The 24545-nt window shown below is 38.2% G+C and overlaps 1 protein-coding gene across 4 annotated transcripts in view; it reads left to right on the top strand.

The window, feature by feature from the left end:
* Positions 1-24545, top strand: part of CDK6 (cyclin dependent kinase 6) — a 166933-nt gene that overhangs the window by 11616 nt on the left and 130772 nt on the right. For all 4 annotated transcript variants that reach the window (XM_050970296.1, XM_030228581.2, XM_030228619.2 and 1 more), the window contains exon 3: positions 19378-19513. In XM_050970296.1, the coding sequence (XP_050826253.1) occupies positions 19378-19513 (136 nt within the window). The remainder of the gene's footprint in view (positions 1-19377; positions 19514-24545) is intronic.

Here is a 24545-nt window from a genome sequence, read left to right as displayed (position 1 = left end):
TTTGTTTCTCTTCATCTGTGGAGCCAGGGCTCTACTGTAAGGATAGAATTCTATCACTTTTTTTTTCCACATTTGATGTGGTATTTTGCATACAGCTGCAGAGTAGACAGTTACCTTTGAAAAGAACATTTGGCTGGTTTAATTTGATTAGAGCAAACCACCTCAATCATTACCGAACTAAGACCGTTTTCACTTTAACTTGGCTGTAGGAGTTGGGAATGTACTGACTGTGCTTAGATGTTTGGGGGAGGACTCGTTTGGCTACACAGCTACTGCTGAAGTGAAACAACCTTAGAGGACCTTGCATACTCTGCTCTTTCCCAATAAACAGGGAGGGCTTTGAAGCCATTGAATGTCACATTTAACTTTCCCTCATTGTGAAAAGGAATTGAATTCCTTTTCTACCAAAAAATATTGGAAATATTTAATGCACAGAAATAGAGAATCATATATTTTTTAAAAACACCAAGATGCTAAAAACAGACATAGAATAGGAAAGTCTTATATTTACAATGTATTTAAAACATGCCTAGCAACAGCATTTTGAATAAAGTTGTAATAAAATCCGACTTACAAGTAGAATATGGTGGGATTCTCATAGATATATTATATACAAGTTAAAATTTAATCCCTTTTAGTAAGTCTCAGTAAGATTCCCACTTTCTTTTTGTGGTGTTTTGATTTTCTACCCCTTCCCATATCATATAAATATAGTGGGGTAGTTTTTTATGTTGCATATTAAATATCAAATTAGATACTTACGATTCACAATACTGTGTATTCTGTATGATTTTTGCTTTTCAGTTTCCCTCACTGATGATCACATAATTTTCCTAGAAAAAATCTCTTGTGGCTGTCTAGAATAGAAATATGTCTCATAATAAATGACAGACCTTCAATACATTGTAGTTAGCTGTTGTTCTCTAGAAAATACAGTTCTGATCTATAAGTGCCCTGACTTTTCGATAGTGCATCACTATCAGCTGTAACTAGAGGGTTACAGCTGAAGGAAGATTTACAACCCTTTAACTAGAGGGTTACAGCTGAAGCAAGATTTTCTGCTGCTTCTTGCATTATGTTCTGAAAAGCAATATGCATAGTTAGCTGTTCATCTGTGTCATCAGCCTAACGCTGATAATAGCAGAATTGCATACACCTCTTCCAGCTAATCCAGGAATCAAGTTGCACATTTAGGGCTTGAGTTTCCGCTGGGGAACTGAAAGAGCTACACTGATTCAAACAGCTTTGGTTGTTCAAATCATAAAGTCCTCATGTTAAGTTGAACAGAAATGCATTAGTAGAGGCAGACTGTGCAGAGGTGTCCCATCCAGCATGCATGTTTGAGACTTCACCATTTAGTTTAGATGCTTCAACTATTGAGTTCACCAAACTGGGGTATAACAATTCATTAGGTTTTTCGCTGAAGTAGATTTAGCATTTCTGTTTCACTCCTAATTACACTCCCTTTTTGTACCACAAATTATTCCTCTCCAACTCACTATGTATCCCCAGAAATACTCGATGTCTGCTTCTGTGTTGTCACCTGAGCATCTTGTACAACGTTATCTCTCAAACTCCAGGTTGCATCACAGATACAGTGATTTCAGTGCAGCATACGTGTCCTTTCTTCAAGGGCAAATGCTTCTAGTGCAAATGCTTCTAGAGCTACTTAGCTGTACTGTATGGAAGTTCATGTCTAATGTTACTCACTAACACAGCTCTAGAACCTTTATTACTGATTTCCAGGTTCTTTCAGGACAGTGAAAATCAATGACCTGTATTCCTTCTCTGTGTTAGGAAGTAGATTATAAAGTGAATCTCGTTCTGCCGACTTTATCTATCAGCATAGTTTGTATTTGTGAACTTTATGACATAGAGATTAGGCAACGTCTGCACTTTAATTAGTGTGTTGTTTATCCTTAGATAACCTTCTAGATTGTTAATGGAGATAGGCCTACCCACTGATCTTTGTGGTTTCCTCACAGACATCTTTAATCAATTTGTTGCCTCACTGTTTATCTCTGCTTTTCATAAAATGCTGAGCAACAAGTTTTGATCAAAGCAGTAATACCCATATCCAGACAGGTTGGAATCAATGACTGTGGTCTAAAAATTAGAATGACATGTTTCATTAAATTTAAGGCAGAGCCCAGACAAGTTAATCCTTCTGCAGAGCTGAGCACCTGTATCTCCTCATTGCATAGAATCCCATCCATCCTACTGCCTTTATGTTTGTAGCATAGTTAAAAAAAAAAAAAAGCATTACCTGGCATTTCTCAATTCTCTGTTGCTTATTATTCATATTGTCTCTATTCTTAAGATCTCAAGAAGGTTTTATTTCTTTTAAATTTTATTTGGTCAAATTAAAACATTGCTTAGAGATGTCAGTTATTTCAGAAGCAAATATTTGTACATCAGTGAGACTAGAACTGAGGATCATGGCAGTACAAGAGCAAGAACAGTTAGGATTTGCACAGAAGAGACAGGTAATCCATTTGACTAAAATGAAAGGTATTTGGATATAGATAAATGGCAGACAGGTGAATGACAGTGATGAGGGAATTTTCTTAGAGGACATTTAAGGTGTATTGGAATATCCCAAATCAAAAGGATATTGTGATGTCTGTAAGAAAATACACTTCAAAGAGTGCTTGATTTCCAGTAACCCAAAGTTGAGAGTGAACAAGACTATTCTGCAGAAGGAAAGCTTAAGTTGTGAAAAGCAAATAATCTTTTGCTGTCCTGTACATCAACAAAAGGATATTGAACCTGTGATTCTAGAAGAAGCTGTAATGTAAACTAAGTTCATGAAAATACTCATAAAGCATGATTAAACCACTGTTCATAGTAGACAAAGTTTAAAGACAAGTAGACAAGATTTAAAGACAAAATTTAGAGATACAGTCAATGAAGTAGCTCTTCCTGGAGTACAAAAAGAGAGATCACTCTCTGCATAGCCTGAAGTGACTTTCAATAGCTGATTTAAGAAATTCTAATAGTCAAGACACGCAGTCATAGTGCCCACAATAATTAAGTCTGACATTTTTTGGAAAAGGGATGGGTCCCAAACTTGACATAGTAACAATAGGCTTTAAAATAGATGAAGAAACAAGAAGTAATTCAGAAATTCAGCAGTCAAGAGGAATGATATGAAAAGTCTTAGATTTGTAATGGTGGGTACTTAAATAGAGAGTTACAGCAGCACAGTTTTTGTCACTTGGGTCATACACCATTCTCTGACATCCATGCTCTCTTCAGCCACCAAAATCCTGGCTGCTGTTTTGATCTTTATCCTCCTGGGTGCTGGATACAGCAGGACAGTTTAAGGGTATTGGATTCTTAAACTCTCCAGAGGAATGGGCGATGTTCAAGGGGGACAAAAGACTTTCTTCACCCTTTTTATGGCTGTGCTCCGGTATCATAAAGGACTCACAAAAGGTACACATAGCCATGCATAACAAGATAGGGATGTGAGATAATTGTGATTAGACACTTTATTCATCTGAATATTAAACGTGTATTCCATCTTAGTCATTTAGGGTCTCCCCATAGTGAGTGCAGAGTGAGCATGTGCTTTAGGAGAATAATTCATCCAACTCACCCTTGGTGCACACACTGGAGTACAATGAATTGCTCTCTGGAAATGCTAATTTTGACTCTAGAGGGAGCCCAGGTGTACAAGCTTAAGTGGGGAGTCTAGTGAGGTTTAACAAGACCAAATACTGGTGCTGCACCTGGGTGGGGGCAGCCACCAGTATCTACACAGGCTGGGGGATGCAGGGATTGAGGGCACATCTTTGGAGAAGGACCTGGGGGTGCTGGTAGATAAAAGGCTGGACATGACCCATCCATGTGCACTCACAGCCCAGAAGGTCAAAAGTGTCCTGGGCTGCATCCAAAGCAGTGTGGTCATCAGGGTGAGGGAGGGGATTCTGCCCCTCTGCTATGTTCTGGTGAGAGAGACCCCACCTGGAACACTGCGTCCATCTTTGGGATCCCCAGCTCAGGAAGGACATGGACCTGTTGGAGCAAGTCCAGAGCAGTGCCACTGAGATGGTTAGAAGGATGGAGCACCTCTTCTGTGAGAGGCTGAGAGATTTGTGTTTGTTCAGCCTAGAAAAAAGAAGGCTTTGGGATGATCTGCTTGGATCCTTCCAGTACCTGAAAGGAGCTTACAAAAATGAAAGAGGGGGACTTTACACAAGGGCTTGTTGTGACAGAACAAGAGGAAGTGGCTTCAAACTGAAAGAGAGTGGGTTTAGATTAGATGTTAGGAATTAGATATTAGGAAAGATTAGATATTAGGAATTTCTTTACTGTGAGGAAAAAATTTTGATGCTGCACATAGTTTCATTGCCTCAATTTAATTTTGGGCAAATTGCACAATTGTACAATTGCCGATAGTTGGAAAACTCTGGTGTCTAACTTACATTCCAGTCTGAATTATCCAAGACCTGAGTTTTTGTAAAGCAGCAGTGCTATACCTTTATCTCTTGGAATAATTTTGGGGGAATTTCTGTTTTTTCCATAAACTCAAAACATGTCAGCCCACATAACTCAATAATAGCTTTCAAAATTAAAATCAATCAATCAGTACTGCTAAAAGATTCTTAAACATAATTTTTTATGTGGAGTGTCTTTTTTATAATTTGACATAACAGGCTTGAAAACAGTTTTGTTTATTATGGATCTACTAAAACAATGTAGTAGTAAAGTAAATAATTACTCTATTAAGCTGTTTGGATATGCATATTACACATGTGGGTATATGTGGAAAAGGAAAACCATGAAAATGTCAAGATTTTGCTCCATTTAACTTGGGAATTATTATTATTTTGTAACATGGATTAGGATTGTTAGACATTTATTGCCCGCACTTTAAAAATGTGTGAACAGTTTTCTTTTTTAAAGTTTAGAAAAAATGGAAAGGGGATAAGGGCAAGTCAGGGGGAAAAAACCATCCCAAAAGCTAATGGTTTTTAAAAAGTTGCATGACATTGAAAATTGGAACATGGAACTGAAATGCCATCTCACTCTTAGTATAACAAAATAATGCATTTTATTTAATGTGTTCTGGAAAAAGTAAATATAAATTATAAATCTTAATGTCAGTGGCAAAGAGCCCAGGCATCTTTTGGCATCTCTTGGCCTAACCTCACCTGGGCAGCAGGCAACTGAACAGGGAATGTCAACGTTTAAAAGCAGTACAGTTAGTTTTTTTAATAGATGGCTTTTTTCTCCTCTTGTTTGCATATATATATATATATTTTTTTTTTTTTTTTAGGGGCTTTAGAGAATATTTAAATTATGTGATTATGTATCTCCTTTAATACTTTTTAAGAGTTTTCAGATCTTGCAGAATTCACGATCACTTAAATCTTTGTTCTTTCAAGCATGAAATTGCCATCCCTCATCAGGATTAGTCACTCAGTTTGAGAACTCAGTCATCCCAGAGCACATCCTTTATACCGAAATATTGAAGTAACATTTGTCAGCTTTTAAATGGAGGCTTCTTTGAAAAGTCTGTTGAATTCTTGAAATAAAACTAAAATTTTCTGAATGGACGTGGATTATCATGGCTTTTCTAATATATTGATTGCTGTTATTTTCACAAGCCTGAAGAAATGTTCTTTTGCTTTGAAAGATCTAAATCCACGTCACTTCTCTGCCTTCTACGGTGAAATTGTGTGAACTGTACTGTGTTCAGGGCCATAGTCATACACCATAAGTGCTTGCATACAGGGGCACCCACAGAAATGAAGACTACTGTGTCTACCTGGATGTAGCAAAAAATAAAGCTTTACTTTGTATGTTTCTTCCAATGGACTTGAGACAGCTATTTGTCAGTCAAATATTTTCACAGTCGAGACCCAGATTCTTATATTAGAACATCTAGATGCCAGTTGTGATGTTTGAAAACTGAGATGTGCTTGCATGAAAAGTAGGTAAGGGAAATCACCAGATAGTTTGTTTTTCTTCAGGGAAAGTCACTTCAATTCTGTGATAACTCAGAACACAGCTGCATGGACCTTTATAAAATGTGAACTAAGTCACTTCTAAGTGGAGACAGCTGGGGTCTATTTAATATCCTGTGTAAAATGGTGGAGGTCAGCTTCCTGGAATAACTTAGGAGTTTTATTTCACGGATATCCTACTGGTTCAGGGACCTGGGGTGATGGAAAGGCTCTCAAACTGAAGTGCGCCATAAGGAAAAGCTCCAGGGCTGGATCTTTCCTAGCTCTGCATTTGCTGTTGGAAGAATGGGAAGCATCTTGTGGCCTGCAGTATCTACACATTTTCGATGTAAATGTCTTTTGTGTGAGTGCTTATTAATGCAGGCAACTAATTTTAGTTTTTTCTTCCAATTTTATATTGTGATTTAGGCTTTAGGATATTAATTGAAAATTATTGAGAAGTCATTGAGAATCTCTGAGACTTTGGATAACAAGTGATTCCCAAATGTACTGATCACCCTAAATACATAGATTATTTTACAATTTGGGACATTTGTTCCTAAATCACTTAACTTATCTTGACAGGTTTTTTGGTTTTTTTTTCTCCATGAAATAAATGGAGCCACACCTTTACTGTCTGTGGTCATACATTCCCTTAATGTGTTCCCTGTATCTATTCAATTTAATTAGTCCTTGAGTTTAGAATCTTTTTTTATTTCCTGCCTCTTTCTCTTCCATCATGTGTTGGACATGTCAGTGAAAAAAAATACCTTTGCAGGATAGTATCACCGGTAACTGTTCGCTCACACAAAAGTTCAGAAGTTATATGATATAGCAATTGATAAAATTGGTCGTTCAGTGACACCATAATTAAATACCTGTGGTGCAGTGAGCCTGAAGATTCACATAAAAAAATCTTTTTTTCTGATGATATCTAGTATGATTACATACTTTTCATATTTGTGACAATTTGTTTTTTCCTTGACTGCTTTTTAAAGGTGAAGATAAAGAGAAGCACTAAGAGGAGTAAGTGTTTCTGTTAGATGGGAAGAAGGTGAAGATTAGGAAAAAAAAGTAGTGCATGACTGGAATAGGCAGGCTGACCACAGAAAAGGCTTTCCTAGACTGTGGTGGTTCTGTGGGGCCTGTATGGTGTGCACCATTGCCTGTTTAGGTAACTCTACAAAGGCTTAAGACCATCAGCTGCAGTATTTTTGTGCTGTTCCTCCCAACAGAGGTAAATTGTGGAGTTTAGGGATGGAATATAGAAAATAATGAGGAGCAACTCCGTCAGCCCTCATTGTCTCTTGACTCATTCTTGAAATTACGATAATTATATCAATAAAACAATTCACATATGGCTTAAAAAAGGTTAGAACAATTTCTATTTCAGCCAGTATTTGTACTCTGAAGTGAGAAAGGTGGTTCCTGGTGTAGGGAATAGTAAGAGTGGGACAGACCTGAAGCGATAATTCCTGGCATATTAAGGCTCTCCCTGGCCTCTCTATGATCTTAAGTAATCCATGTTCACTGCTCTGTAAGTCCTTGCAGCATTTGCAAGCAGATGGGAGCCAGCCTTGCCTCACTCCCAGGCAGATGCCTCCCAGCTCCACTGATGCTGGGAGCTGGCTAGCAGCCACGAAGCCATGCTAGCCCCCGGAGCCTCAGCCAGGGCTCTGCTGTGCTCAGGCCTCCCTCAGCTCAGCCCAGACCCAGGCTGTCTGCCTGGGCATCACGGAGCTCACCCTGCTTTGCTGGCACCACCTGGGTACATGGGCCTTGTTTTCATTTGCCTTTGTGTAAAAACGTTTTAGCACTCCAGGAACCAGACCTTGTTTTGCGAGATTTATTACAGTTTGCTCATTTTTTTCAGAAATGTGAAAGATCATGTATGCAAAACAATCAAAAAGCAGCTTTGCCACGTGTTTACATCTGATGTAAACTGTAATTTACAAAATGCTGAATTTCTTTCAAAACTACCCATACATTAAAATGTAAACCTTCATCTCATGCTGCTGAAAGACACCCCAAAAGAAATAGTTGCCTTTGCCCTGTAGTAATAAAACAGTCGAATAAAATTTATTGCCAGCTCAAAATACTACTAACACCTCATTTTCATTGCCAAACTCTTCAAATAATCTTTAATTTGTTTTCTTTTACATATGTGTGCAAGAGTTTAAAGGAAATACTTAAAGAGCTGTGTAGTCTGTAGAATACTTCACTCCATGTGCGTCAGTCTTTAAATGGTTGGCTCACTGTGCCCTGTAAATGGGCTAGAAAGGGAGGAAACATGTATCAGACATCTACCTTAAGAACTGGAGGATTACAGCACCTGAGAATCTTACAAAAATAGATATTTTTTGTTTACTTTACATGTGCTATTAATTAATTGAAAAAAAAAAAAGCTTCATAGAAGAAATGTCAAGACAGACAAGGAGCTTGCATGGCCACATTTGAATGGCCATGAATGGGAAAAAGACCACGATGGTGTCCAGCTCCTAAAACACTTGCACGATGTAGTTCTGATGAAACGTGTATGGAATTTGCGTACTAATGGAAAAAAGGATCCCTTTTTGTGTATTGAGTGTTTAAGAGCAATTGCCCCCAGCTAAATTTATTAAGCCAGAAGAATCTTGTAAATTTCTATTGAAGATTTATTAGTCCCATTTGTTTCTGTTCTTCAGAACATGAATATTAAACTGAATCCTGCAAGTTTGTCACAGGTGAAACTCCCTTTCAGATTAAAGGAAATTCTAGACCTATGCCAAAGCCAGTTAAATAAATGTACCAACTTCATGAGGCCTAGGTAAAGGCTCTTGTATGTTGAGCTGTTTAGGATTGATGCTGGTCTTTGAGGGTTGAGTGAACAGGGCACAGGTGGTTTTAGTGATTTTTGGGGTTTAGTTTTTTTTTTTTTTACTTGTCTTCCAGAAATATTTTAAAATAACTTCAGAAATGAACTGAACAGAATCTGCATTCCCACCAAGTAAAAATGATCAGTTGCATTCTTTCTGGGAAATAATAATATCTTCTAAATTCATTTAAATTAAAGCATCTTTTCTAAGTTAGTCATTTAGGCATCTTCCATAGCAAGCAGGGAGAGACAGTACCCTCCCCAGAGTGATTCAGTCAACTTACTTCTTTCTCCTGAATAAATGAAGACCTACATGACCCATTCAAACTAACCCCCAGTCACTGAATAGCTCCATCACAGGAGCTGTATCTGTTCCATGGAAGCTGAGAGGAGAGCCTGATGCTTCACAGGCTGTGCTGTGGTGTAGGTGGATGGTGTTTGACCTGTCTGGTGATGGCTAGCCAAAGACTGCTATGTTCAATGAAGTTGATAGTTTTCTTACAAGCCTTAAATCTGCCTTCTGCGGAACCAAAGTACTTTGTAGTATTTCAATAGTTTTGATACTTTCGTTTTAGAATAAATATCTTTTCACACTTCACCTTTTCTCATAAGGTTATCTGTTACTCTGCCACTCAGTTTTTCTGTTACATCTGCAACTTAAAAAGAAGAGGGCAGTGTTTATGTGTGTTGATCTGGCTTCCTCATAAAACCTGGCCAGATCCTGTTTCTTTTTCTTACCCATGTGAGCAATTGCCTTTGTATTTTGGTTTTTGGAAATCAGCTGAGTCCTGTTTACTTTTGGGCAGTTATGGGATGTTATTAGTAGCATGTGAAGTAGTGGTGACAGGACACAGTACAGTGCCACTGGAAGGTTGCTTGAGTTCACTCTGCTCCCTTCCAGGTTTTGCTGAAGTGAATGAGTAATTCCCTTTGTCTGAAGTTCATGGTGCTGCTGGCATCATGGCACTGTAGTCACTCTCCTTACCATATGTATACAAAAAGCACTGTGAACTGCATTTCTGTTTTTATGTGATACACCCTCATGCAGAACAAATTTGTAGAAAGCAGCACACAAAGTGTAAGACACCTTTTGGATTTTCACTTGACTTAATTTCACTTGACTTAATCCTGAATGTGGCAACCACATTCGCCACCTAACCGTTTGTCTTGAAAGTGGGCAGATATGTCTGATCCATTCTCAGGAAATTCTGAGCAGTTCTAGTGAATCCATAAACAGGTTCTTTCAATAGATGTAGACATTTTTTAAAAGTTGTTTTCATGTAGTTTCAATATCTGGTGTCAAGTTGCTGTTTCAATTTTTAAGATAACAATAACTATTTGTGTCTATTGCTGCTTTCTAGTCCCCCAGGTTAAGACTGGGAAAACAACAATTCACAGTTTACTAATTTCAAAATTGAAGGACAAACAAATACTGTGATGAATGCCTTAGAATACATCCTGGCGATGTTCTCAGAGACAAATGCCCATATTCACGAATTGAGTACTTAAGGGTAACTAAAAAGTTAGGGAGCAGAGATTGTGGTACAAATAAGGATGCTTAAGTGCCAAAGGGGACCATGCATGTTGGGCCCCAAGTTGTAGAGTTCTCACTGCATGGCTAAAAATCAGATAGGGGTTGAAATGGCAGACAGGGGTTTGCATTGCTCTGTCCAGATGATGACTGGCTGAGTATAAGAAAAGGAAGGATACCCAGCAGATAAGGCAGATGAAGCTTTACATGATGTGTATACTTAAAGATCACCCAGGTGTTTTGCATGCTGCAGGTTAAGTGCAGCATAAGTTCTTTAGAAGCTCAGGGCTGGTGGATCATGCAGGGTCAAGATATGTGACACGTTTACTCTCCACGCTGGTAGTCTGGCTTCAAAAATGCATTCTTCTGCTGACAGGTCTAAAAAAATTCAATACAATACTACTCAAAGCTTGTGTTGTCATGTCAGCTGACCATGCTGTCATAGCAATAAATAGATAGGTAGAAGTTTGCACCCTATTTCCCAGTGATGTTGGTTTCATTCTCTTACCAAGGATTTCCTTTTTATAATGTCATTTAGAGAGACAATAACTTTTTGTTTAAGAAATGATACATAATAATAAATCCAAATATAAACAAATGGGCATGAGAGTGAACCATGCACTGTTTTACTGTGGTTTACTCCTTTGCTTGTGGTTTAATCCTAATTGCTTTGTTTAATCCATAGATATATAGCATGTTACATTAAAAGGTCTATAGAATCCCTCAGTAATAGTATTCCCTGAATACATTAGAGCAACACAATCCAAGTAATTTAAAAAAATTAATTTTCTTTTCTTATTAACATCTCTTTTTACTAACATATATGCTGTTTATTTACGTTGTGCATGTATAGTATTGCCAACTTTAGCCAATTTAGCCTTTTGTTTTTCTTAAGGCTTTTTGTTTTTTTCTTCTGTTCTGTGCTCTTTTGCTTCAGCAATAGAATTCATGGTATTGTTAAATTGTGGAAGTTTTCCTCTTCTAGAAGTCATCTCTTGATCCTTCTTTGAGATAGACAAACTGTTTGGTCCCAGCTCTACGTATGAAAAATAGAAATGTATTTTCTTACAAAGCTTTAATGTGTCAGTGTCTCACAGATAACTGTGACAATACTTGATGCCAGTAACAGAACCTCAGTGCAATATTTTGCATCTATTGCTCTGTCTCCCCTGCTCTTCCCCATCACATCATGGCTTTGGACTCCTTTCAAGTGGTACCACTACTGGTCCATCATGGGAAGTGGTAGCAACTTCCTGATTGCTCAGGTGTATTGGCAGCCCTTAGCAAGGCCCCTTAGCTTGCTTTTTCAGTGTCTGACAGCTAGGCCCTTCAGAATTACTCTCAGTCAGTCTGCTTCTTTTCAGGTTGTTTGTATCCCTGAGGGCTTAGCCTACACTGGGTGGTTAATTAGGGCTCAAGCAGCACAAGAGTTTTCAGTGCATCCACCCTCATCCAGAATAATTGTGGCCGTGGAGTAACCTGGAGGTCTTTCAGGAGCAGCAGCCCCTAAGTTGATGTTAAGCATCAAAGCAGAGGACCTCTTCTACAGTAGCTGCTTTGTTATTCTTTAGTTCTCCTATGAATGTATAAAAAGAAAGAGTTTGTACTGAAATTTGCATTGGAATTATATACAATTTTTAAAAAGCTGAATTAAATACCTCAGGAACTGCTGTGATATTACAAGCTTTTAAAAAACTATATGAGATTGTATGGAGTGTAGAACAGTACTTCAAATTTGACTTTTTGCAATGAATTTTTTTTTTTTTTTTGGAGTGAAGGTTATTATTTCCTTTGTTATCTTTGATGTGTTGGCATCATGATTAAATCTCATGTGTACATAGATTAGATTCTTAAACCACTGAAGAATGAATGATAATTTATACTGTTGTAAAGTATAAATTTTGAAGATGAATTGTTTTCACTTAAACCTAGAAGAGAGATGTTCTTCTTAGATTCAGATCCTGTAGGTCTGTCACAAGAATGAATTCAAAGTATAAACTGAAGTGTGGAGTCTGTAACAAGCAGTTTGTGAGCTACAGTAAAGACTGGATTTTGTTGTATTTCATCTTACACCATGTACAGCTGAAAGTCTAGAATAACATCTGGGCTCCTTTCCTTTGAATTAAACAAAATCAATATTCAGGCATAAGTTTTAGGGAATCTAAAAAGGAATACAGCTGTTCCCTGAGGAAGGTATTACAAAGAAAAATCTAAAAAACAACTTGTGCAAATACATTGCCAAAGAATGGGAGCATCTTTAATTTGTACTCTGAACTGGAAGCTTACGGAAGCTTGGTGGAAGCTCACGGCACTGTATAGCAGCAGTGTACATGACTTGGAAAGGCAGTGTACATTTGCTTGTTGAAGGATCACATGAGAGCACTATGAATAGGTCAGACAGCTATTGCTGATCCTAAACAATCTGTCAACGACTGTCTTCATAACAGGCCATGTTATTTTTCTGATTCGGGGGTGACTTGGCGTGTCTCTGGCCTGCTCTGGGACCGAGTGTTTGGTAGGGCAGCACACAGGCGTGTGTTCAGGCACCACCCAGCTGGTATTTTCCCTCCGTATTGTCAAGGGCTCCGTGTGTGGCCAGTTTGGATAAAATCAGTTGCAGTGAGATTGTTCGTGGACTGGTGAGGATTTAAGCATTTTAAACACTGGTGAACTGTAGGATAAGTCCTGAAGAGGAGTTCTGCAAGGCAGGATATAGCTTGAATTACGGAGTCTTATGAGATCCTTTTCTGGTCCTTGTCTCTTAAAGATATTCTCCCTCTGTAAAGAAGGTGAAAGAGAAATGTCGGTGTGAGGGCTGAAATAGACATCGTGCTGCTATAAACAAAGAAAGGTGCAGAGAACATCTTGTCAGGCCTGTTTTTCCTTGAAGTAAAACTTTTAACAACTGCATCTTTTAGTGGCTTGAGTGGCACTCTGAGAAAACGTCCTTAGCCTTTTCATCTTTTGGGCACAAATCTTGGTTTCTGTTGAAAATGAAAACTGGTTTTGGTGGTTTCATCGGAGCAGACATTTGTCTGCATCACAAAACCATTCAGTTTGGCACCAGAGCTCGTCATTGCTCGAGTGGGGCCCAGAGCAGGAGAGCAGGGGTGTTGCAGGTCAGGGCTGCAGTCGGGACTGAGCGTTGAACGCCTGCCCAGTCAGCCCACTCTATCGGACTTTAGCCAGTGCTATTTACTTCGCTTTCACGAGCATCTATTTCCCTCTGTCACTTTCTCTGTCTCTCTTCCTCACGCACACTTAAAGAACAAAAACCTCCTTTATACAGCTAAGCATTTTAAATAATTTTTCCAAGTCAGAAAGGGAGAGAGACTGGAAAAAATTACAGCACAAAGCTCAGCTTGCAGATGAACGATTGCCTTGTCATCCTAATGTCCCCCTTCCTTTCCTTAAACCTCACTAGTGAGTGGGCTGTAAGCAACAGTGTTGGCTGGGTTCTGCTGGAGTGAGTGTCCAAAACAGGGCTTTCTGCTGCCTTTCTTTCCTTGTACAGTTGCTTCTCCGCATTAGCTCTTTCTGCTCTGTGCACAGCAGATAATGAATGAGTGACTTCAGAGTTGAAAACATCTGTCTACAGAACATCTACTTGTCCTAGATAAATTAATTGATTTTGCCAGATGTTAAGTTCTGCCTTTACTGCTGTTTGCCTGAAAGAGATATCTCCTGGAGACAAAAGATGATCCTGCTACTCTTCCCTGGAAGGGTAGCAAAGCAGAAGAAATGTTCACAAACTCCAAGAACCCAATAGAAAGTAGAGGAAAGGGATTTAAGACATAAAGTTGCCATGAACACTGTAGACATAGCCAAGATTATTTAATCAAGTTTGGCTCTGGGCATCTGACTTGTTGCAGGATGGAGCTGACTCTGGGCTTGCTGGCTGTGCTGCAGGCAGTGCTGTGCCCTCGTGCTGTAGGTTTCCAGTACCGAGGTGGTTCTGTTGGTGCAGTCAGAGTCTTCCTTAAGCACTGATACACATCGGGGCTGCTGCAGCTGGAGTTACAAGTACATTGTGGAGCTCTGGAAAGACCCCATGTGCCTCTGAAAATGGAACTTAGATCTTGCATTACTGTGTGGTTCTACAGATGTTATACCAGGGAAAATGCCATTTAAATACTTTGAATTTAGTGGCCTCTTCCTCTGCATGTGCACTTTTTTCCCATCTAAAACTCCTTTGAGCAAGAAAACTCTACATCTGAAATACCAGCTTTCAGAGGCCTGGAGAAGTGGGTGATTGCTGATTAAAATGAGACAAAGCAGTATGTCCTGAACAGAGGGAAAGAACTCTGTCATATATTTCAGAGTGGGAAACTCTATTTCCTATTTTGCTGTGTGGGACTTGGTTCTCCTAATGCACATGTTCCACTCCAGTCTTCTTCATCTGAAAAATGACCCCTTTGTTCCAATACATTGGGTGTTTGTGATTCCAGGTAGAGACTGCTTTCTGTCAGCAGTCTTTTTTTGCATCAGTATCAAGAAAAGAAAAGGTAGTGAATATTAAAAGTAGGGGTAAAACTGGTTTTTTTCAGGAGTACCTAGTTTATAAAGTTGGGGTGTATAAAGGGCTTGCTGCTGAGTGACTTCTTGAGAACGCAGGAGTCTGAGGCTGCTGCTGAAATTTGGACTAAAAGGACGACCAGCTGTTGTTCTTCAATACTTCTCAGTATGAGAGGCAGAAATTTTCTGTGCTTATGAACTTCCAGGATTAACCTGAGCCAAAGGCAGTAAAAGCAGAAGTTGCTCAGGTCCTCCTCCTCTTATTTGTCAATAAACCTCAGTCATGGCCTGTGATAGTCTTGGTATCCCAATCTTGTGGTATTTACATAAACACAAGTTCTGTGCTGGTTTTCTGTCATGCAGATAAATACCTTTCAGAGTTAGGTTAAGACCCCAAACTCTTTTCATTTGTGTATTTGCTCAGACTTGTGAAATCTTAAAACTGTAGCATGTTATTATATCACTGTTTACGTAACCACAGTCTTCTAAAGCATTTCTTTTACACATGAATCAAAGGCTCCAATTCTCTCCCTCTGTTATGCATAAGCTAGGAAGTAACTCTCTTGAGGATGACACTGTTCCAAAGAAAATGAAAGTAAATCCATGTTATTAGAAATCTTTAGGAAGCAAGGACTGGTTTTGTTCAGTGCTGTGAGTGACCCTACAGGGATGCATACATGCTCATGTTGGCTTAGTCCTACTGCAGAAAAATAACAGTAAGCCCTTGGACGCATTGGCAGCAAGTATCTAATTCTTAGTCTTCCTTTTGAGTATGATCCAGTTAATTTTCCAGATGTACCTACTCATCTGTTTGACAATAGCCAAGAGAAATTATGTCCTACATTTTTTTCAGGTCTTACAGTCAGATCTGTCTTTCGGTATTTCTTGCAGGTGTCTCGGGCTGATCTCCATCACTGTTATCTCAGTTTGCTCTGGAAAAAATGTTTATGCTACTTGAAAGGGGGAAACTTCATAGCAGTTCTCAGATCATCTCAAAAGCAAATCTAGTAACATTTAGGGACTTTCTGGGATCAGTTACAATCTACCACTCAGTGGGTGCAATAGTTTTCCAAGTAATAACTGTCTTTCCTTTAAAAGCATTAGGTATTTGTATTTTAAAATGAAAGTGAACTGAGGTTGCATTTGTCAGATTTTGTGTTGTAAGAAGATATGGAGACTTCAAGGAGCATCATCTGGTTTTCTGCATGCAAAAATTGCCAAAGTATTTTTGTAGGAAGGTGGGTATTCTGCTGGATTATAGGAAGATCCAATAGGAACTAAACACATAAAATAAAACAGAGACAGAGATTTTTAGCTGATAAGCTCCTGCTTTAGTACAATTAACTTGAAAAAATGTGTGCATTACAACCCAGGTTCTCTGTTAGTGTCTCTTCAACAGTGTTCCAGTTCAGATGGATACGTTGGGCAGTGTATGACTCCTAGCCAAACATCTTGTTAAATGCTTGCAGGATTTCCCATAGCGGATCTTACTTTAATCAAATAATTCAAGCGTTTATTTTCTAAGTACAATAGAAGGGCAGGGCTCGTGTTTACAAAGTATTCAGTATGGAAATCCTGTATTAATTGAGGTACATTTACTTCACTTAGGACAGTGTCCACACAGTAACTCTTTAAATAAAAGGCCTTTTGCTGTTGCCTATTCCAGAGAGGCAGTCACGTGCAATGGTTATGTGTCACATACAGAAAATCATGAGGAAATGGCTTCTGAGATGTGCAATGTAGGAAGCAGAGATGTTCCTAATTAATAAAGACAATTTTATGGGTGATATTCTCAGAGTGAATGTAAGACAGTATAATTTATAAAGAGTAGTTTTATCCCTGTGGAAACTACTAAATAAAGAGGCTGTGTCTTTCTCAATCTGTTTCAAGAATGATTAGCAGGAGTAATACCATATGTTGTTTTTTTTTGTAATATCATGGATTAATATAACCTGTGATTTAAATTATCTTTCTAAGGTAGCAGCTGTATTTTCTGTGAGTAAACATAATGTACTTGTACCCAGTCCAGTGCAGAATCTGAAGCTTTTATGATTAACAGTAAAGCATTTATAGTTTCACATAAAGAATATATGGAAAAGAAAGATAATATTAATACTTGCTGATAATATTATTACTCAGTAAAAGGTAACCAGAATTGTGCTTCTCTGAGTTCCTTATTTTGCTGTGCCAGAAAATGCCAGAATCAAAATAACCCACATACAGAAGAATTACCAGAGTCAACATTTTCCTCCTCAGTGAGTTGGAAATTACATGTTGCTTCTAAGTTTAATGCAGTGAAATATTTTTTCCTTTTTTTCTTTAATTATAACTCTGCTATAGTTGAAAATATGGGTTTTTTGCCAGTGTATTAAATACCTGGCAAAAGGGGTGTTCTAGAACATTTTAGGTGAATGTAGGTCAACACAAAGGAATCATACAGTTGGAAATATTTTCCAGTGTTTATGTTCAGATGTTGAGACCTGTCTGGCTCCTCTCTATTTGCATGTGTTGGGATTATAGGCAGTCCGGCTACATTCCACGTTGATTTATATAAATACATTGCAGATTATTAACCTCCAGCCAAATACCAGTAAATTTCACTTTTCAGGAAGGTTTGTGACTTTTCACGAAACTTATTTACCATGTACAGGACATGTACACGCCATTGAGGGAATCTCAGAGAATGGTATCTGTCATTACGAGAAATGTGCCAACACATTTTCTCTTATAGTCACTGTGTTACCATAATAATTAATGTTTGTTTATTCAGATTATGATTACAGATTAGGTACAGATTAGTCTTCAATTAGAGGTAGGGTGGCAGTCTTATTACCATATTCTGGAACTCTGGTTCCTAATTTATTACTCTCTGAAAAGCTTCCTTAACCTAAAATGAATGTGCATGTATACATTTTCAAAATATGGTAGCTAATGAACATTTTTTCAGTGTCAGACCAATGATTACTTAGGAAATGCTGTCAAATGAGAGCACAGCCTTACTATGCTAAAAGTCAAGTGAAAAATACTGCTCTCTTAAACCCAAATTACATTCTTCCCAAGTGGTTATGCCAGTTCTAGTGTTTCCTTCTCTTAAGAAATACATTGAGATTTAAGGCAAGAAGTAAAACTTCAGTGGAAGGTCTCACGTACATCATGTCCTTGTCTGTCTGTCAGATGTCCTCTGGGAAAAGAAGGGACTCCCAAGGCTTTGTGTGGGATCAGTTGTCTTCAAATCCTGCATAAAAAGCCTTTAGTCCTTGAACAAACAACAAAAATATTACTTGATAACATTACCAGAAGTCCTGCACTTCTTAATTTTAATAAAGTAATTCTTAGGAAGAGTATGAAAGATAAAAGTAATACACCAGCATCACTGATATGATGCTGGAAAAACTAAGCCATAGTATCAACACTAGTTTGGTCTGTTGTCAGTAAGAGATTCTTCAGTTTAACTGTCTAGACCTTTTTCCCAGTAACTTCATTCATTTTTTAAATCTACTGTCACCTAGTAAAAGTAGTGATTCATTTTTCTGCCTCACCTCTGATCTTGTAATATAAATGAATAAGCACATTAGTAAAGTATATGAGCAGGGAAGAAAAGTCCTTCTTGCAGTTTAGATGGTTTCCTATTAGGATTTTGTAGAAGTGAGACTTGAAGAAGGATAGTGAAAATCACTGGTATGAATATAGGTGTGAAGCACAGAAGGATGGGCAGATGTTTTTGAAAAAGGTAAAACAGTGGTTAAAGCTGGCATGGTAGATGGAGAGGATGAGAGAAATCCTACATAAAAAGAGAAAACAGTAGAAAGTAGAGTAATCAGATAGGAATGTGGTATTATGAAGAGCTTTGTCAATTAGTTCGGTGTTGTGCAACAAGGTGAAATGATAAAGAAGTTCCAGTAAAAGAATGACCAAAAGTGATGAAAGAAGTAGTGACATCTTGTGCATAAGGCTTTTTTCCAAACAGTGTGCGGATTCTGGAGGTTTTCCTTGTGTCCAGGAGTTTGCAAGAGGGATCAGTGAAAAAATTATGTTTCTGCTGAAGGAGATCTAATTATAAAGCTGTGTAATGGTATACGTGGGAATTCTGTAGAAAGAAACTGAAGGTGCATGCACACACTGTTATGTATCTTTCAGAAATATTTCCAGAAATATATTTTTTTTTAAATGATTATAAGTACTGGAGCCTAGAATGTGTATAAATGTCACGTAATTTTCTGTAGTAACTCAGGTTGCTGTGTCAAAAAAAATAAATTATTTTCATGTAATTATTTTACATTTAACATCTGATGAGTTCTTAATAGTTAATCCTATTTCAGAATTCACAAATGAGAGACTGAGATGGTAATTTTGATATATCAGCTGTTATGTGATGAATCAAGAGCTCAAAGATTGGTCTGCCCTTGGAAGGCTCTTTTCCATTCTGTATACTGTAAGAAATTTAAATAGACATGCTTGAGATGCAATGTACATCTGTACTGGTTCCTGTATACTTACCTCTTCTGTTCTTTCCCTCTTCTCAGATTGTTTGATGTGTGCACCGTGTCACGAACAGACAGAGAGACCAAGTTAACATTAGTGTTTGAACATGTGGATCAAGACTTGACTACTTACTTGGATAAAGTTCCAGAGCCTGGAGTGCCTACTGAAACTATAAAGGTATTTAAGGAGAAAGATTTTAGGAGATAGTATTTCAGAGATAAATCAGACAAACTGTGTTGTGATCCATAGAATTTTGTTGCATCAAAATTGAGTAGTGCCCAGCTTGAGACATGAACTGCAGCACAAAGTAACAGATACAATCTCTTTGTGAAAATGCTGCACTTGTGATTTTATTCCTCTTTCAGAATTCTAAATTTACTGAATCTCTACTGTTGTACCAAATGTAGCATTCAAGCACAGGAAGGAGATGGATCTGTTGGAGCAGGTCCAGAGCAGGGTCACCAAGTTAATTAGAGGGATGGAGCACTTACCTTATGAGGAAGGGCTGAGAGAATTGGGATTGTTGAGCCTGAAAAAGAGAAGGCTTAGAGGTGACTGAATTGCAGCCTTCCAGTACCTGAAGGGAGCCTACAATAAATATGGAGAGAGACTATTTACAGGAACATGTAGTGACAGGAAAAGGAGGAGTGGTTTAAAACTGAAAGAGTATGTTTAGATTAGATATTAGGAAAGAATTCTTTACTGTGAGGGTGATGAGGCACTGAAACAAGTTGCCCAGGGAAGTCATGGCTGCCCCACCCCTGGTAGTGTCCAAGGACAGGTTGGATGGAGTTCGGAACTACCTGGTCTAGTGAAAGGTGTCCCTGTGCATGGCAGTGGGATTTTTAAGGTGTTTCCCAATACCACTAATGCCATTCTGTGATTCCATAATTCTGTGAAATCATTAAGAAAGACCTTTGCTTCCAGCTGCAGGCAGATGATTCTGTTATTGTTTAGGCAGAGTCTACTTGAACCTTCCTTTAAAGGTGACATGCTGAATATTGCTAGAATGGATAAAATAAATCCTGTGCTCCTTATCCCTTTTCCTTTGCCTTTTATTTCCCCAAGAGACTACTTTTGTTTTATGCCCTTCTTGCCAGGAGAGCTTGTGTACATTCTGAGAGCAAGAAATGTTCATTGTGTGCCTGTGGTGCGCTCTGCAGAGGATGGGCTGAAGGGTGGGGAGAGTCATGACCAGTTCTTAAAGAAGCTGGAAGGGTCTCAGGAACTGGGAGGACAATAATGAAGTTTTGTTGTCATGTTATCTCATATTCTACATCTGTAAGGGAGGACCCCTACCTAGGATAGGATGTGCCTGTGCTATTGTTATTAAGATGCATATACCAACTGCTTATCTGGGAATTTCACAGCCAAGTGCCACGTTGAGGATCGTAGATTGAGGTGTTTCACAAAAGGTTTATACCTGGGAAGAGGGATTGGTGTTGCTACATTTTGACTGTGCCTGTTTAACATTTCTTTTGATTTTTTTTTCATTTTCATGAGGAGAAATAATTTATGCTTTCAGACATGCATTATCTTTCACTTGTATAAATACTTTCTGGAAGTATGTTGTATCATCTTAGTCTGGCAAAAGTCCCTAGGGAGGAAAAGAACACATGAAAATTATTGAAAATTTAGTTGTTTTAATAACTCTTTTAACAGCTTCAAACTTAGGAGGTGTTTGATCTTTCAGTATAGAATCAGAACTAAAATGGATAAAGATCTATTCACTGGTGTCAAAGTCACATATGTATAATATCAGTCAGTTCCAGCAACCATGTTTTTAACCAAACATAGTGGATAAAATAAAATTTTTGAAAAATGGATACAGCTTTGATTCAGTCAGAAGAAGACTGGAATGTACCTATTCTATTGTAAGACTATTTTATTTTAGTGCTGTTAAGGTTCTGTTTTCCTCCTAGGATTTGAAGCTACTTACATGAACTATATTTCAACTTAACTAACATTGTGAAAATATTATGCAAGGTGACTGGCATATTATTTAAGTAAATATATTGAAATTGATGGGAACTGAAAGACCAAGTGTCTGAAATCTCAGTTTGAAGTATCTTTTGATCTATGTTTCATTTAAAGGAAATGCAAGACATGAGCACTGTACTTAAGTATTTGTGATTTTCAAAAATTCTGTTCTGAAATTGCACTATGAGACTGTCAAATATGTTTGAGTATATAGTTCATGGAGATTTTATACTGATGAAGGAAATCATTGTGCTTACATTCGAAAAGCACTATTCTGCATAAATGGTTTACTAGTTAACCCAGTTGCTGTATCTGATAGTTTGGCACAATAAAGTAGAAAAGCCATTCAGAAACAAAGAGGAGCAGTTTTGGTCTTTTATGTACAGTGCAAGTTCCACTGCAACCAGTGAAGTTAGTGACTATAAAATTCAGCTTGTGGTACATAATCACTTTTTAAATGGGTGAGGAAAAATGTAAAATTGCTGTTTACTTGGTCATCGCTGTTGATGTCAACATTTTCACAGTGGCTGATGTGTTTTTTCTTGAATACTGTTAGGCACAGGAAAACAGAGAGATTAAGTTAACTTAAGTTGCACCCTGTTGCTTCATGTTTATGTCAAAATATCCAGTTTATAGAGGTACATTTGCTGATAGTCAGGGCTGATCACATGAGGAAGGGTCTCAAGGCTTATTTTTAGTATATTTCAATACCTTTGTAATTATACGATCTTTTTGAATATTCCTGTCAGAAACTGAAGCAAAACATACTTCTCCTGGCTGCAGGGAAATACTACGATTTTGTAGCAGCTGAGCATTTAACCCAGAGCACATACATCGTTAAATGACTAATCTGACTTTTTATAGTTTGGCTTTTGAGGTTAATATGGATTTGTACTTCATTTATTTTCTAGAATTGCAGACAATTTGTGTAGAGTATTTCCCCCCACCGCCAGCACAGTACAAAACAACTGCCAGTATTGTAAGACCATCTGTTAAAGTTCTGTGTGTGTCAGCAGCACAGAAGTGCCAAATGAGCCAAGCTCTGGATAGCTTGAAGTTGAAGGATCTAATGTACCTCTTTGGCACCCTGGTGTAAACTCAACAGTTGTTAGTGGACCTTGAATGACATAAAATTACTATGAGAGAAGTATCAGCCCCAAAAGATCTTTTTTGTGTAAATTAACTACCATCATTACATAACATTTAGGGAAGGGAGGCTCAGCTTCTGCTGGTTTGGGGCATGCTGGGGTTTTTGGTTACCACCTGTCAAGAAATAAAAGTGACACTGGTACCATTTTAAGAACTTTCTTTATGTTTTGCAGGCAATCGTCAGACTATAGCAGTTCAGAGAAATGAGCCATATTGATCATTCAAACACAGCTAGAGCTTTTGCCTTGATGCTGCTCAGTATTGCCTTTCTAATGCCTAAGTTCCTGCAGTAGGAGTCACCCCAGAGGGTGTTATAGGAAGATACAGACAGGTGTCCATAACACGACAGAAGAGAGGTAGTTTTCCTGTAAGACATTGCTTGGTAGTGGGAATACACACACCCAGGATCTAGAGCAGGCATGCTCACTTCACCTTTCTGTCACCAGGAGTGTGAATGCTCTTGTCTATTTCTGTGGCTCTGGCTTCTGAGTTCTAGGTTATTCTGGACAGAGGTTTTAAATCTTTTCTGCTGAAGCCCTTCCATTATTATTTAATCAAGTCTACTTTGAGCTAGAGGGATGGTGAACACTCCTCCAAATACTTGTGGACATAGTGTTCACTTTTGAAAGAGAACTATATTCAGCCTTTAATCTACTTAATGAGCCTTTGTAACTGCTGGATTCTAGTCACACTCACACTTGCTGGCTTCCTCTGTCAGACCTGATTAATATATGTTCCATATGGCATGAATCAGAATTAGCAATGACAACGTCTTCCTTCTTTCCTCTCTACCCATGGTCTCCTCCCTTCTTTTCTTCCTGGGGTATTCTTTAACTTTAGGGCAGTTTATGTGGAAATGCAAGGTATGAGTTCAGCTTCCTTTGGACACAGCTGTTAGTCATGCACGGGTCTTTGGTAACGTTAATGTTCTTAGCAGTTGAGCCTCCAAGAGCTCATTAGGAACTTCTGTTAGTTGACATAAGGGTAGTGGAAGTGGGAATGACACATATGCCACAGAACCATGATTGTCTTTTAAACAGTTAACAGACCACTAAAGCATTTTGATGTCTTAGCCTTTGGGAGTGAAGCGTGTTTAAACTGTGTGGTCACATTTCATTCTGATACTTACGAGACTGGCATGGGTTTTTTTGCTCCTAAGTAATTTTGATATGGATATGGTTGTTTATAACACTAACTACATTTTTCATGTAGAAATCATGCATATGCAACCAAGATGGTGTTTATTGATTTAAGATACTGCAATGTATTAATAATACTTAGCTTTAAATTAATCTGTGCATGTAATGGCTTTATATGTAAAGCTGTACATTAAGCGATTACAGAATGGTTCTTTGGAGTTCCTTCCAGTCATCTTGTGCTGCCAGACCAATGAATCTGTAAAAGTGGGAGGGGACAACAAACTTTTACTAAGGTTCTTTAATTTTAGTAATGAATAAAGTTAACTTTGTGAGGTAATGTCATTATAAGTAGACTTGTGGCTTCTTGCAAGTTTTCTTATAGAAATGTAGAATTTAGGCTGTATGTGCTAAGTGGGCTGTGCATGTTTCAGTCTGACAGTCAGCACAGGAGGGAACAAAACAAAGGTTTCCACTACAGCCGGCGCATATGTTGTCTATCATGGAATGTTGCAAAAGCTGGGAATGTCTTTCTGCTCAGGTCTGTGATTCGTGAATCTTCATGGTATTCCCTCCAGCCTTGAACAGGGCAGCCAAATCACAGAGTGAGCAGGGTCCAAGGTATATGCTTTTCTCTGCTGTGTCCTGGTTCCTCACCCAAGTGAATGGCTTCTGTGAATATTTTTTAGATACTTATTTTTTGCATAGAAAGCTGATATACCCATCTGATTTGGGTATACAGATTCTGGTATTTAGATGCCTAAAATTTAGAAAGTACAGCCGTGAACCTAATTCTCTTTTGTGGACTTACCACATAGTAGCCCATAAATTGAATTTTTAAATATTAGCCTCAGTCATGGGATATATGTTATTTGTTGCATCCCTGTTAGCTTATATTACCTGCTATTAAACCAGGCAGACTGGTCACATCTTTGCAAGACTCT

The sequence above is a fragment of the Serinus canaria genome, chromosome 2, assembly GCF_022539315.1.
Source record: "Serinus canaria isolate serCan28SL12 chromosome 2, serCan2020, whole genome shotgun sequence".
In the NCBI taxonomy this organism is placed as follows: Eukaryota; Metazoa; Chordata; class Aves; order Passeriformes; family Fringillidae; genus Serinus; species Serinus canaria.
The sequence above is the reverse complement of the archived record's forward strand: the minus strand, read 5'-3'. Positions and strand labels throughout refer to the sequence as shown.